The sequence below is a fragment of the Lactuca sativa genome, chromosome 8, assembly GCF_002870075.4.
Source record: "Lactuca sativa cultivar Salinas chromosome 8, Lsat_Salinas_v11, whole genome shotgun sequence".
NCBI classification, from domain to species: domain Eukaryota; kingdom Viridiplantae; phylum Streptophyta; class Magnoliopsida; order Asterales; family Asteraceae; genus Lactuca; species Lactuca sativa.
This window is the reverse complement of record NC_056630.2, coordinates 11,942,585-11,956,747: the sequence shown is the minus strand read 5'-3', so window position 1 is coordinate 11,956,747 and position 14,163 is coordinate 11,942,585. Positions and strand designations below refer to the sequence as shown.

At 38.0% G+C, this 14,163-nt stretch overlaps 1 protein-coding gene across 1 annotated transcript; it reads right to left on the bottom strand.

Moving 5' to 3' along the window:
• Positions 1 to 4,826: 4,826 nt before the first annotated feature.
• LOC111904019 (uncharacterized) lies at positions 4,827 to 6,796 on the bottom strand. Its single transcript, XM_023899799.3, has one exon. It carries the CDS (start codon positions 6,642 to 6,644, stop codon positions 4,896 to 4,898), a length of 1,749 nt encoding a protein of 582 aa, XP_023755567.1. The 5' UTR covers positions 6,645 to 6,796; the 3' UTR covers positions 4,827 to 4,895.
• Positions 6,797 to 14,163: the final 7,367 nt, after the last annotated feature.

The window sequence follows — 14,163 nt, the reverse complement described above, 5'->3', positions numbered from 1 at the left end:
TCCTTGCCATCAGCGAGAGTTCTTCAGCGGAGAAGTTGGCGGAGATATATGTGAGAGAAGTGGTGTCTCGGCATGGGGTGCCGATCTCGATTGTTTCGGACCGTGATGTACGCTTCACTTCCAGGTTCTGGAAGAAATTTCATGAGGAGCTGGGTACTAAATTGCATTTTAGTACCACATACCATCCCCAGACAGACGGTCAGAGCGAGCGGACGATTCAGACGCTGGAGGACATGCTTCGAGCGTGTGTGCTAGACTTCGGGGGTAGCTGGGATGCGTATTTACCCTTGGCAGAGTTTTCCTACAACAACAGCCATCATTCGAGCATTTGTATGCCACCTTTTGAGCTGTTGTATGGTAGGAGGTGTCGGACCCCCATTTGCTGGGGAGAGGTGGGACAAAGAGTGATGGGCAGCACAGAGATCGTACTTCAGACGACAGAGCAGATTCAGCAAGTTAGACAGAGATTATTGACCGCCCAGAGCAGACAGAAGAGTTATGCGGACAGGCGCCGATCCGAGCTTGAGTTTCAAGTCGGCGACTTCGTTCTCCTGAAGGTCTCTCCTTGGAAAGGAGTGATTCGATTCAGGAAGAGAGGCAAGTTGGGGCCCCGGTATATTGGGCCATTTCGGGTGTTTGCAAGGATAGGCCGGGTAGCCTATCGGTTGGAGTTGCCAGCGGAGTTGGGACAGATCCACGACACCTTTCATGTGTCGCAATTGAGGAAGTGCATAGCCGATGAGTCGGCAGTGGTTCCATTAGAGGATATTCAGGTGGATGCGAGCCTGAATTATGCTGAGAGACCAGTAGCCATCAGGGATCGGAAGATCAAGGTTCTGAGGAACAAGGAGGTACCTCTGGTGTTGGTTCAGTGGCAACACCGGAAGGGATCGGAAATGACTTGGGAGCCGGAACGTGAGATGCGGGAGCAGCATCCGGAACTATTTTCAAAGTGAGACTTCGAGGGCGAAGTCTAATCCTAGTGGGGGAGAATTGTAACAGCCCGGAATCTCAGGTATTGTTAAAATTATGTTTTTGAGGTGATTTAAGAGGGGACTCGGCGAGTTGGAGCCTAGACTCGCCGAGTAGGATCGCAGACTTGGTCGCGGGTTCGCGACTGGACTCGGCGAGTCTACGCTGTTTAGCGAAAACCCTAACCGTTCAGGTTTGGGACGTATAAAAGGGACTCATTGGCCGTCATTGTTCATTTTAGCCTTCTGAGAAGAACCCTAGATCGATTGTGTGCATCTGGAGCAAGGATTATAGGCCATTGTAGATTATAGAAGAATTGTTGTGCAAGGAAGAGAAGGGATTGGCTAAAGGAACAGCAAGGGAGTCACATTCTGAGGATTGGAGACACAGAGAATACATCATCCAGGTAAGAATTCGAGTATACTCTGCTATTTTGATGTGATTATGGAATTAGGGTTTATGGAACCCTTTTTGTGAATAGATTGAATGTTATCCTAGTCCCCTAAACGAATGTAACCCTGTATTGGGACCTTTGGAGGTCCAGAATGTCCCATGTCTGTGCATTTCGGGAATTGATGAAGGTTTTGGATTGGAATCCTTATGCCTTAGGTCAAAATGTAAATTATGAATCATAAGGTGTATCATGAGCACTGAAATGAGGACTTTACGTGATGGATCAGCCTAGGAAGGCCAGACCTAGGAATGGTCGGAGCGGTTCTGACCTTAGGATGCAGTTTGAGCGGTTGCATGGCATGGACTCGCCGAGTCCGATGAACAGACTCGGCGAGTAGCTCGAAGATTAACTGGGACTCGTCGAGTTGTTCTTCAGACTCGGCGAGTTAAGTCGGGGTGGCCCCGCGATTCTTCCAGGAGTAACTCGTCGGGTCAAGGAGGATACTCGACGAGTAGAAAGGGAATCTCAGAGAATTGGAGGACGTCTAGACTCGCCGAGTCCGGTCGAGTTGACCGTTGACCGTTGACCATTGACCAGAGTTGACCTAAGTCTGACTTCTTAGGGATAGTCACACTTAGAAGATATAGGTGTTAATGAGAGATATGTGATGTTATAGGGAGGTTGTAGCTCGACGGATTGTGCACGAGTGATTTCAGGATTTGCTAGCTTTCAGCATTCACGAGGTGAGTCTTCTCACTATACTGTACTCGGAAGGGTTGACTGTGTGACCGGAAGGTCAGATATGATATGTGATATGTATGAGATATGTGGTAAGTTATTTATTATATGTGCTATGTATGTTATGTGGGCCGGAAGGCAATATGTGATGGGCCGGAAGGCGATTATGTTATGGGCCGGAAGGCGTTGTGTTGAGGACCGGAAGGTCAGGGCCTGGAAAGGCGTATGTACGTAAGTTGTATATTGGGGAAATCACTAAGCATTTATGCTTACAGTTGATATGTATGTGTTTCAGGTACTAGCGAGGACCGTGGGAAGGCGCCGGCGTGATCGGTACACACTGAAGGATGTTTTTATGATCTTGGGATTTAGACAATTTGTATTTGACGTAACACTTGAATTATTTATGCCTTGTTTTGTATGGAAATACTACATTTTTAAAATGAAAAAAATTTGTTTGAAAATTTGAGTTGTTACATCGAGTTTTAGGATGCATATTGATAAGTCGAAATTTAGAAAAATCATAACTTCTTAATACAAAGTCAGATTTGGACGTTCTTTTTATGCACACTCTCGGTTTAACGAACTCTACGACTCTCATTTAGATCGATAAGGCCAAATATCGCTCTAACGTAAATTCACTATTTACGTCGCACTGTGTCGTGTCGGTTCTGTCGCGAAACTTCGACAGGTCATAATTTCTTCGTTATAACTCGGATTTCAACGTTCTTCATATGTATGGAATCCTTGTAACATATACTACAACTTAGTTAAGACTACTCCTTCTAAATAATCTTCCATCGAAAAGTTATTTTTGACGTTTATCGTCTCTAAATTGACTAGCCCTGATCTACGGGCATTACAAAGTAAGACCGAAATCACTAACCTAGGGACCATCAAGGCCAAAAACTCAATGCCTAGGACCACACCAAAACCGAAAACTACCTTATATGGGACATTCAAGGTGATTTTGTGGGTTGGGGATGGTAAGCCAATGGGGCGACAGGTCACAAGGAGCAGATGTAACCCAAGGTAACCAAAAACCAAAAACCATTGTTGGGTTGTCATGCGTTGACGATGGTGAGACGGCCGCCGGCCGGAGTCGCCATGTTGCTCTATCGATTGTAATCGTCGTCCTGAGGAGCATTCTGTGAACTCATCAATGGAGACGATGAAGGAATTGGTGAAGTAAGGAGCCCATATGGCGGTGGAAGAATCGGGAAGAAGCAACAGAAGAAAATTGAAATGATAACATGTAGCAGGTAATTATTCCTACGCCAACACGTGTAAAAGAATGCTCTAAAACCAAGAACTGGGGAAAATGAAAACAAAAAAGAGGTAGAGCAGCGTAAAAAATAAATTGGAGAAGATTTATTGTGGACCAAAACCCACCAAAAAGAAAATGAAAAAAAAAAAAAAATCCACCAAATGTTTGCTAAGGGTTCTCTTTTAATATAATACATAATATATCTTAATTGTCTTTGCTCGAATTTACGAACATTGCATATTACTTCTTTTAATGTTTTCTTCTCTTATATAATAAGTCTTTCCTATGCTCACACATCACCATATACCAAGATTAAGGATCTATAATAGACGATAAGAATTAAAGTTTAAAATTTTTAAACATATGGATTCCTTACAAGATTTTAGTAAAAACATTTGTTTTTTATAATAAAAAAACTTTCATTTGAATTAAATTATGGATTTCTTACAAGAGTTGTTTCACTAAAATATTTCTTACAAGAGTTATATTACAATTTTCATTCCATTATAGAATAAAAAGACAAATTTCACAACATTCAACAATTTTAATGTGAGCTAACTTGGGAGTAAAACAATAACAAATAAGTAAATGATTACTGTCTTGAAATACTAACCCAATTTTTTTTTTTTTTTGCCTAACGTATTAAATCATTATGTACTTTGAAAAACTATATTTTATTCAGTACTTTAAAAAATTATCCAATAATACTAATGTTATTCAATTTTAATACTATAATTGCCTAGAGTTTCTGAAGTACCTTGTCTACAAATTAAAAGTAAAATGCTATAATGTGTAGATTATTTGAAGTACAATGCCTCTAAACATACTTTACTTCCAATAACTTTAATACGAGGCAAATAGAAAGGAATAGCAATGTAATTAACAATTCGTGCCAATATATGAAATACACTTTATTTTTTTATCCATAAAGCAACAAACTTACATTTCCATGTTAAGTTATTTTGTTTCCATGTAGTAGAGAATATACTTCCATTTTATTGCTAATATAAGCATTGTACTTTATTTGTTATATTTTGCCGTTATCTCTGAATGAAATGAAATTACATTGCCCCTATTCGTAGCTATCATATTGCCATCATTAAAATAATTGTAATAGACTATAATTAGGGGTAAATAATTGCAAGTAAATTGCTTTTATAGTAAAAATAAAGTACAATGCTTATATTGATAAAAGGAGCAAAATATATTTTTTAAAATCCATTAAAGTAAAGGTTATCATCCATAGAGCAGAGAGGATGTTGCAACTGGACCATCTACAGACACGTTATATATATATTCAACAAGTGTATGATCATTGTATATTTGTATAGCTTCCGTTATGAAGCACAAAGAAATGATGCTTGAGACAATAATAGACGTATTAGAGACTATTTTGCATCCTCAGAATTGTTATATTAGGTTTTTTAAAAATATATATTTATAAGAAATGTTCAATTGAATAAGTAAGAGTGCTTCGAAATAATGTAAATAGTATACAATTGAAGTCTCATTGGTTGTTAGTTGTTACACTTCAATGGTTTTTTGGTCGAGAGCTGTGTATCTCCATCTTTCCTTCTCGACAAAATCAGCATCCAAGAAACGAGCAATGAACGCCCACAATCTATAAACATCTTCGAAATCAGCCAAAAAATTGATGGCAGCAGTCACCACAGCGATCTCCTGGCCCCCTTTAGTCTTCTTGGTGGTGATCAGTCTCTCCTTTTCATCGGCATACTTGTCTGCAAACCATATCTGTTGCAGAAACCCTTGGCTCAAAGAGATGTTGTTTCGATCTGAGAGTTTTTGCACGAGCGCCGGCTCCACTTTTTCCCCTTTCCAATCGTAAACGTTGAAGGCTAATGCAGGTCCGCGATCGAATCTGATTCTTGGACCGTATATTTGGACCAAGGGTGTCTTCGTTTCGGTGTTGGGATGTTGTAATTTTGTTAGGGCGTTAGTCAGCCAATTTATCAAACACCTGGTGCGCGTACTGATCAGCATTAATCCCAATGAATCGACATGATCTAATCCTCTATACTCGATCTCTAAATTTTTCTTCTTTTGGTCATGGATCACGATCTGATTCGGGGTTTGGAGGAAACTTTGATGTTGTTGAAGTTCTAAATCTGAACCAGATGAATGTTCCTCATCTGGTTGAAACGATGAGTTTTTTGCAGGAACTAGAGTGGCAATCCCCACAGACGTTGAATCTTCCATGATCGGTATCATCGATTTCTTGACAAACAAGCATCCAAATCCAGTTGGGTTTTCCCCAAATACCTTGTAGAATGAACAAATAAGGAAATCAGGTCGAAAGAGTGATAGCCCAAAGCTGTCCATGTCTTTTGGACCCAATGCACAAGCATCAAGCAATAAATGCCACCCGTTTTCCTGCGCCATGCTCATCCATTGATACGAGTAACTAGCTCCAGTCGTTCGAGATTGAAGAGGGAACACAAACAAACCCCTCGCTTTCTTCTTCTTCCTCTTCCTCTCCACCAATTTCCTTAATCTCGCAGAATGAATCCTCATTCTGGGCCACTTAAATTCCGCCGACATGATCTTAGCTCCACGTTTCTCGGAAGCACTAACCATGGCGTCAACAGCCTCGCTCTTGTAATCATAAACCGTCAACAGCTTCTGACTCGTTTGAAAAGGGTAAGCCTCAGACACGATCTTGAAAGCCGATGACTTATTAGAAGTGAAAACCAAAGAATAATCATCACCCGAAACGTTCATAAACTCCATGATCCTCTTCCTAAACGACGCCTCAAACTCCGACCCTTCCCCTCCATGAACCAACTGCGTCTTAAGATTCACAGACTTGTAAATTGTACTGAAGAACGGGAAATCGGAGTGTAAGTCACTCGAAGTCGAAGAAGGTGAAACTGGGTGATGAGTCTGAAGCTGTAAATGGGAGAAAAGACCGATGCCGATGTAATCGAGACATATACGGTTGGAAAGCGAGAGATGGTAGTATTCTTGTCCTCTCATTCGGTCAACTCGGGCAGTATCGGAATACTTGGGATAAGTCCGTGTGAAAGTGGCGAGTGATTCTTTGAAAGAAGGAAGGGATTCATGATCGGTGAAATGAGTGTTTGCGAAGAAAGAGATGGTGGTTGTGTTTGCGAAGTTTTTCCGACAAGCTGATGATGTGCTGGTTCGTTTTTCAGTGGTGGTGGTGGTGGTGGCTGGGAGGGCGAAGAGGAGGGGGTTGGAGCAGCAGCCATGGGAGCATACTTGTTCGACTTCCTTGAAGCAAGGAGACTGCATAGCAGCGATCAAGATAGATGACGAATTGAACAGAGGTTGAAGATGGATTAAATTTGCAGGTTATTTATAACTGGTGATGCTGTTTGATGTGATATGGTTAATGATTGTTTGAACAGGTCGTTCTTTTCTTTTCTTGCATAGACTTTTTCTTTACGTTGGTTGTGCGGATTCAAAACCATGATGGATACTAAAGCCGGTCAAGTGATAGTAAATTACAGTTTTGGTCCCTGTCGTTTGGTCAAACTCTCAGTTTTGGTCCCTAAGTAAAAAAAATTGATAGGTTTTAACAAATTACAGCCTCCGTCTCACTGTTCAAGTTAAAATAAATATAAATACTAACTGGCTGTTTTTGTATTTTTATAATTATAAATAATAAAAGTTAAAGTGAATCAATTAGTTTATGGCTGTTTTATTATTTTGGAAAAGTGAATAAAGAAGAAAGTAAACACAAACACAATAAGTTGGCTTTAATGGAAGTGGAGCGGGGGCAGCTTAGCTGCTAAGGAATTCCCTATAATGAGAATGGGACAATTGGAAGTGGAACCAGTCCCACAATAACTCTTTTTTTTTTTCATTTTAATGTTATTTTTTGGGAGTTTAATAATTAATCATATGAATTAGAATATATATTTTAATTAAAGATATGACATTTTTTTTCATGCTAGTCGTTTTTTATCCGTAGAAAGTTAAAATGGTTACCATTATACAAAATTGTCATGATTTTAGTGGAATATTTTGATTCTGATTATACACAAAGTAGTCTAAATATAATGTTTTTTTATATGTAATTTGCTCTAAACCAAAACATGTTATAACATAAACCTATGTGGAAACCCTAACCTGAACCACTTGTTGTATATTCAAATTTACATCATAACGTATTAATAAACAATGATTCATATTACCCTGAGTTCATGAATGAAGAAATTGACAAACATAAAATGAACCAATAGTTGTTTTAACATATGATGCGAGTCAAATAATATAACCATTTGTGCCATAACAGATTAATATTAATAATGATCTAAAAGCTCTAAGTGCTTTGATGATTTTTCAAATTTGTATCATATCATTTGATATGTATTCAGTTTTCATTCACTTATGCAATGTGGGCTAAGGTTGTGAAGATGAAAGTTAAGGCTTTATACTCTTGTTGCACGAAATCCTAAATTGACGATAGAAAAATGAATTTATTGTTATATGCTCAATTTATGATAATATTAAGTAAGTTTTATAGCATATATTAGATATTCATGATGTGGTACTTCTATGATTCATAAAGTGTTGAATGAGGTTTCGGGAAAGTGTTTGAAAGGGAAATATATTCTCACTTGTTTTAATGATGATATTGCATCTTTGTTTAAAAATTTCGTGTAGGATATCGTATGCAAGATACAATTGCTAACTATATATAGGACTATATGACATTATGACCCACAATAAAAACGATAAAAGTATATGAAAACAAATAATATATTATGTGATAAATTATATTTACAAAGTAGAATAAATGAATAAATAATTTATTATTTAATAATTAAAAAACAATTAAATAAAATTAGTTTATTTGATAAGAAGATAAAATGAATTTATTTAAGAGTTATTCACTAAAATGATCATATAAAATAGAAGTGTATATCCATTAACCCCTATCTTTTCGGATTATAATAAAATAACTACAAATAAGTGATAACACTAAATTATATTAGCGGTCTTGCAATAAAATCGATATGTTTCTTCTGACATGTAGAACCCCCGCTACATTTTTTTCAAAACATTTTATTGTTCATGATGTTAAATTAAGTCACTTTCAATTGTCACCACCAAATCATAGTCGTTAAACATGTGTCGGTATTAATTTTTTACACATTCACAATGTTTGGTTCAACCATGCATACATAAATGTTCATCAAGGTCAAGGCGAAAGGTTATATTTTTCAGCTATTTAAGGGCTAAATAAATTATATAATTAAGCACCTATTCACTGTTCACTTCAGGAGCATTCTATTGATTTTGAGACTCGTATGTAAATAATATAAATGGGCCAATAGTTTATAGTTTATATATATAAGCAACTTAAAACTATAATGAGTCAATAAATGTTATAAAAACAATCAAAACAAAATAATGGCGTTAGGATATATAATTTTATATAGTTTTATAAATTGTGAACTCTCATAATATTTTTGAAAGCAAAGTTGATTACCAATAGTTATAATCAATATTCGTCGGTATATCATTCTCAAATCATATATAAAATTAACAGTTTATATGATATAATTACATGTTTTTTCATCTAGTTCATGTGTATTTCATACAAATTATGTAACTTGCATTTATAATAGTCTATAGGGATTTAGAAAAATAAATAAATAAATAAATAAGAAACTGAACATATGTGAATTGGACTCATATGTTGGCAACAAAACAAAAGCACCTATTGAGGCCATTAAGCTATGAGATGAAGTTACAAAGTGGCCTCATTATTAGTTTAAACGATTGTAATTATGCTCTGAGCATTGGTGTAGGAATAGTTTCAGTTTTCCTTTTGAGACATTCTGGTTATGAACCTACATTTACTGATTGTGATATTTTTAATTATGAACTTAAATGATATTCCTGCTAATGGTATGCATACTTTGCTACCAATTATAAGTGACAGATCATCACAATCATCATAAAAGGAACGTGTATCATCATTTATTGTATACAATAGTTTACCATTCATAGCTCATGTAATCACTCCTATAATTACTCTCTTACCTTGATGTATTATGCCTAAAATGGGCACTCAAAGAATGTAATTCGTAACAAATTCAATTGCAATATTCTCTAAACCTTTTATGGCCTCTGAGCCTTCACGATCCAAAAAGTTTGTTGCAATCTCCCACTTCAACATGACCACCATTGTTGAAATCACCACACACACTCATTTTCCAATTAAGTTCACATCAACCAACTTCCTTGTATGGAGACAACAGGTTATGTCCACTTTAATCGGCCTTGATCTTGACAAATACGCTCAGGACTCAACTGAACCACCGCCAAAGAGAATCGACAACAAGCCCAATCCACTCTATAAGTCATGGTACTGCCAGGATCAAATTTTTCATGGTGCACTTCTTGGTAGGTGTTCTGAAACTATCCAAACCATTGTCTCCTCTGCATAGACCGCTCGTCAGGCATTCAAATGGTTGACAGACAGTCATGCTAGCGCCTCTCAACCCCGCATCAGCTCCTTAAAATCAAACTCGCCAGGAACCCCAAAAACTCCAGACCGATGATAGAATTTCTTCACAAGATGAAAGGAATCACTAATGAACTTGCCCTCGCACAAGCTCCAATTGAAGAAGAAGAAGAACTAATCGTTCACATCCTAACTCAATTAGAGGAGATTACAAGCACATCACCGCTGGCCTAAAAGTGAGGGATACATCACTCACCTTCTCTAATCTCTTCGCCAAACTTGTTGATTATGAACGATCGCTTCAAGAAATCATGTCGACACCCACCATTGCTACTGTCAACCACACACAGAAGCGCTTCACTGTACGCACGAGATATGATTCTAGACACAATCATCGGTCCAATAACTATGGGCAACAAAACAACAAGCCTCAAAATAACGGACCTAATTTTAACAATAATCGTAACAATCTTTTTTTTTTGTCAATTTTGCAACATTTCACGTCATGACACAAAAAGATTGCAGAAAGTTAGCCCGTTTTCTACGAGAAAACAATATTACTATCTCATCGGGTTCCCAACCAACTCCCGTGGTCAACTACTCCACGGCTGCATCTTCTTCACCGACTCCACCATGGATGTTTGATAGTGGGGCGTCTCATCATGTAGCCTCCGACATATCCCAATTCCACACTCTATCAGATTTAGGAGTACCGGATGAAATAGTGCTTGGCAATGGTACAACTCTGCCCATTTCTCAAACCGATCACACATCACTTCCATCTCGTTCTTGCCCGTTACATTTACATAATGTTCTTATTTTTCCTCAATTAAAAAATAATCTTATATCATTAGCGAAGCTCTGCAAATCTAACCATGTTTTGGGTGAATTTTGTCCCTATCATTTTTTGGTTAAGGATCTTCATACGGGGGCGCCTCTCATGCGGGGAATAAACGTCAATGATGTCTACTATGCAGCCATCAACTCCCTTCGTCATTTGTCACAAATCAACTCTACCACAACCTCCACCAGGTCTCTTCTCCCTTGGTATCACAAGCTTGGACATCCTTCAATAAAAGTTCTAAAGCGCTTACTTAAGACTTTAGGCATTTCTTACAATAACATGTCCACTGTTCCTTTTCATTGTGATTCATGCTCCATTAATAAAAGCCATAAATTGCCTTTTGGTGAAAACTCATTTCATGTTTCCAAACCTTTGCAACTTATATACTCTAATGTTTGGGTCCCGGTCCAATCCTCAAACGATGGCTTTACCTACTATGTGATATTTTTTTATTCCAGATATACATGGTTCTACCCTATGAAACGAAAATTATATGTCTCCATTTTGTTTCCTCAATTCAAGACATTAGTCGAAAAATACTTTCACACCCCTTTAGTCTCCCTCTTCTCAAATAATGGTTGTGAATATACTGTACTCCTTCCATATCTCAAACAACATGGCATATCTCACTTCACCACTCCACCGCATACTTTGAAACAAAATGATGTAGCTGAAAGACGTCACCGCCACATTGTTGAAACTGGTCTCTTTCTATTACACCATGCAAAATTACCACTGTCATTTTGGTCCCATGCATTCAAAGCTGCAGTTTACCTAATCAACCGTCTTCCCACAAAAATCTTGGTATTTCAATCACCATACCGTAAGCTATATAACTTTCACCCACTTACACAAAACTAAAACCATTTGGTTGTTTGTGCTTTCCGTGGCTACGATTGTGCGCTCCTTCAAAACTTCATCCCCGGCCCATCAAATGCATCTTCCTTGGATACTCTTCCTCTAAATGAGCACACAAATGCTATGATCCCATCACTCAATGTCTTCACCATTTCCACCATGTTCAATTCATTGAACATAAGTTCCCATTCACATCCCAACTTGCATCCAACTCCCTACTACCATCAACCGATTCATTCATATTACCTACCCATCCACCTTCACAACCACCACTACCACCAACAATCATATCCGATCATCCTATCTTGCATACACCCACACCTACTATACATATATCTACTCCCACAAATTCTCCCTTCACTCAAATTGGACCTACTACTCCATCATTCTCTCAAATCACGGATGCCTCACCAGCCACTCCATCCACCTCACCCACTCCCTCCTCACTATCCACCCAAAGCTCGAACAACGGTCCATCACCATCTCCTCCATAACCCAACCAACGACCTCAGCGGTCAAGAAAACAAAACCCCATATATTTCAATGACAACCTCATCAACACCACTACCGCTCACCCTATACCAACTGCCCTTGAACCTATAACTCCAACCCAAGCCCTTAAAGACCTTCAATGGAAAAAAGCAATCGATTCTGAGTTCAACACTCTCATTCAAAACCAAACCTGGGAACTTGTGTCTCCACACTCACACAAAACCAACTGATTGCAAATGGGTGATTCGTATTAAACTCAATCCTGATGGTTCCGTTGAAAAATACAAAGCTCATCTCGTAGCTAAGGGATTTCTTCAACAATATGGGAAAGACAACTTTGATTCATTTAGTTGTGTTAAAAAACCAGTTACCATTCGAACCATTCTTTCCATTGTTCTCTCCAAAAACTGGCCCTTATGGCAACTAGATGTTAATAATGTCTTTCTTCTGGGACACTCCATGAAGATGTCTTCATGACCCAACCACCTAGATTTGTTAATCTTCAGTTTCCTAACCACCTCTGTAAGCTCAAAAAATCTCTATATGGTCTCAAACAAGCTCTACGGCTTGGTACATTGAACTTAATACCTTTCTTCTTCAATTCGGGTTTCGTAAGTTTCTCGTCAATGCATCCTTATTCATATATCAACATCATCACACCACCTGCTACTTCATGATTTATGTTGATGATATTGTTCTCACCAACAACGATCCTAAATTTCTTGATCACTTCTTTCAGGCATTGAGCAAAAAGTTTTCAACCAAAGACTTGGGGATGCTTCATCACTTTCTAGGTGTTGAAGTCATACTTACTCCTAATGGACTCTTCTTGTCTTAACACCGTCACATCCAAGATGTCCTCCATCAATTCAAAATGGAAGGAGCTAAGGAAGTCATTACCCATCTCGGTGCCACAGAACGCCTGGACTTGCGTGACCCATCACCACTGCTTGATGTCACTCCTTATCGCAAACTTGTTGGCTCTCTTCAATATCTTGCCTTCACTCGCCCTGATATTTCCTTAGCTATTAACAAACTCTCTCAATTCATGCATGCTCCTAGACAAGCTCATTGGCAAGCCTTGAAATGTGTCTTATGGTACTTAAAAGGCACTATTTATCACGACCTTTCCTTAAATCGTTACTCGCCTCTCACTCTATCAGCCTTCTTTGATTATACATAGGGTGGAGTTAATGATGGTGGTCGGTCCATTACAACATATATTCTTTACCTTGGTACGAATATCATCTCATGGAAGTCTACACGCCAAAAGTCGGTCTCTCGTTCGTCTACTGAAACAGAATACAAAGCCTTAGCCAATGTTTGTGCTGAGCTTATGTGGATTAAAAACTTATTAAAAGAACTAGGTGTTACCAATAACCAAACATCGGTTCTATTTTGTGACAATACAGTTGCTACAAATTTATGTGCTAATCTAGTCTATCACTCACGAATGAAGCATGTCGCTCTTGACTACCACTTTGTACGGGAACAAGTATATGTTGGACATCTTCGTGTTTTTCATGTCAACTCCCACAACCAATTTGTTGATATGCTCACTAAACCATTGGCGAAATCTCCTTTTCTTTGAAACCGATCCAATATTGGAATATCTGATGGATCTTCCATCTTGAAGGGGCGTATAAGTGACAAATCATCACAATCATCATAAAAGGAATGTGTATCATCATATATTGTATACAATAGTTTACCATTCATAGCTCCTGTAATTACTCTCTTACCTTGTTGTGTTATGCCAATAAATAGGCACTTAAAGAATATAATTCGTAACAAATTCAATTGTAATATTCTCTAAACCTTTTACTAATAAAGTAAGGGAAGGTCCATCACCGGTTTATCTTTTTTTAAGTCTATAAATACTGAGTGAGTTGGAAATCTTGACTACAACATGTGACATCACTCTCAAGAATGGATGAATACATACCTTGACATGAGGGGTTAAGCTATCTATGTGACTTAACTTAGGAGTATATATATATATATATATATATATATATATATATATATATATATATATATATATATATAGAGAGAGAGAGAGAGAGAGAGCTAGGTTCAAATGTGGATTAACATCTATTGTATGGACGTGTGGATAATGTTATTTTGTGAGAATTACA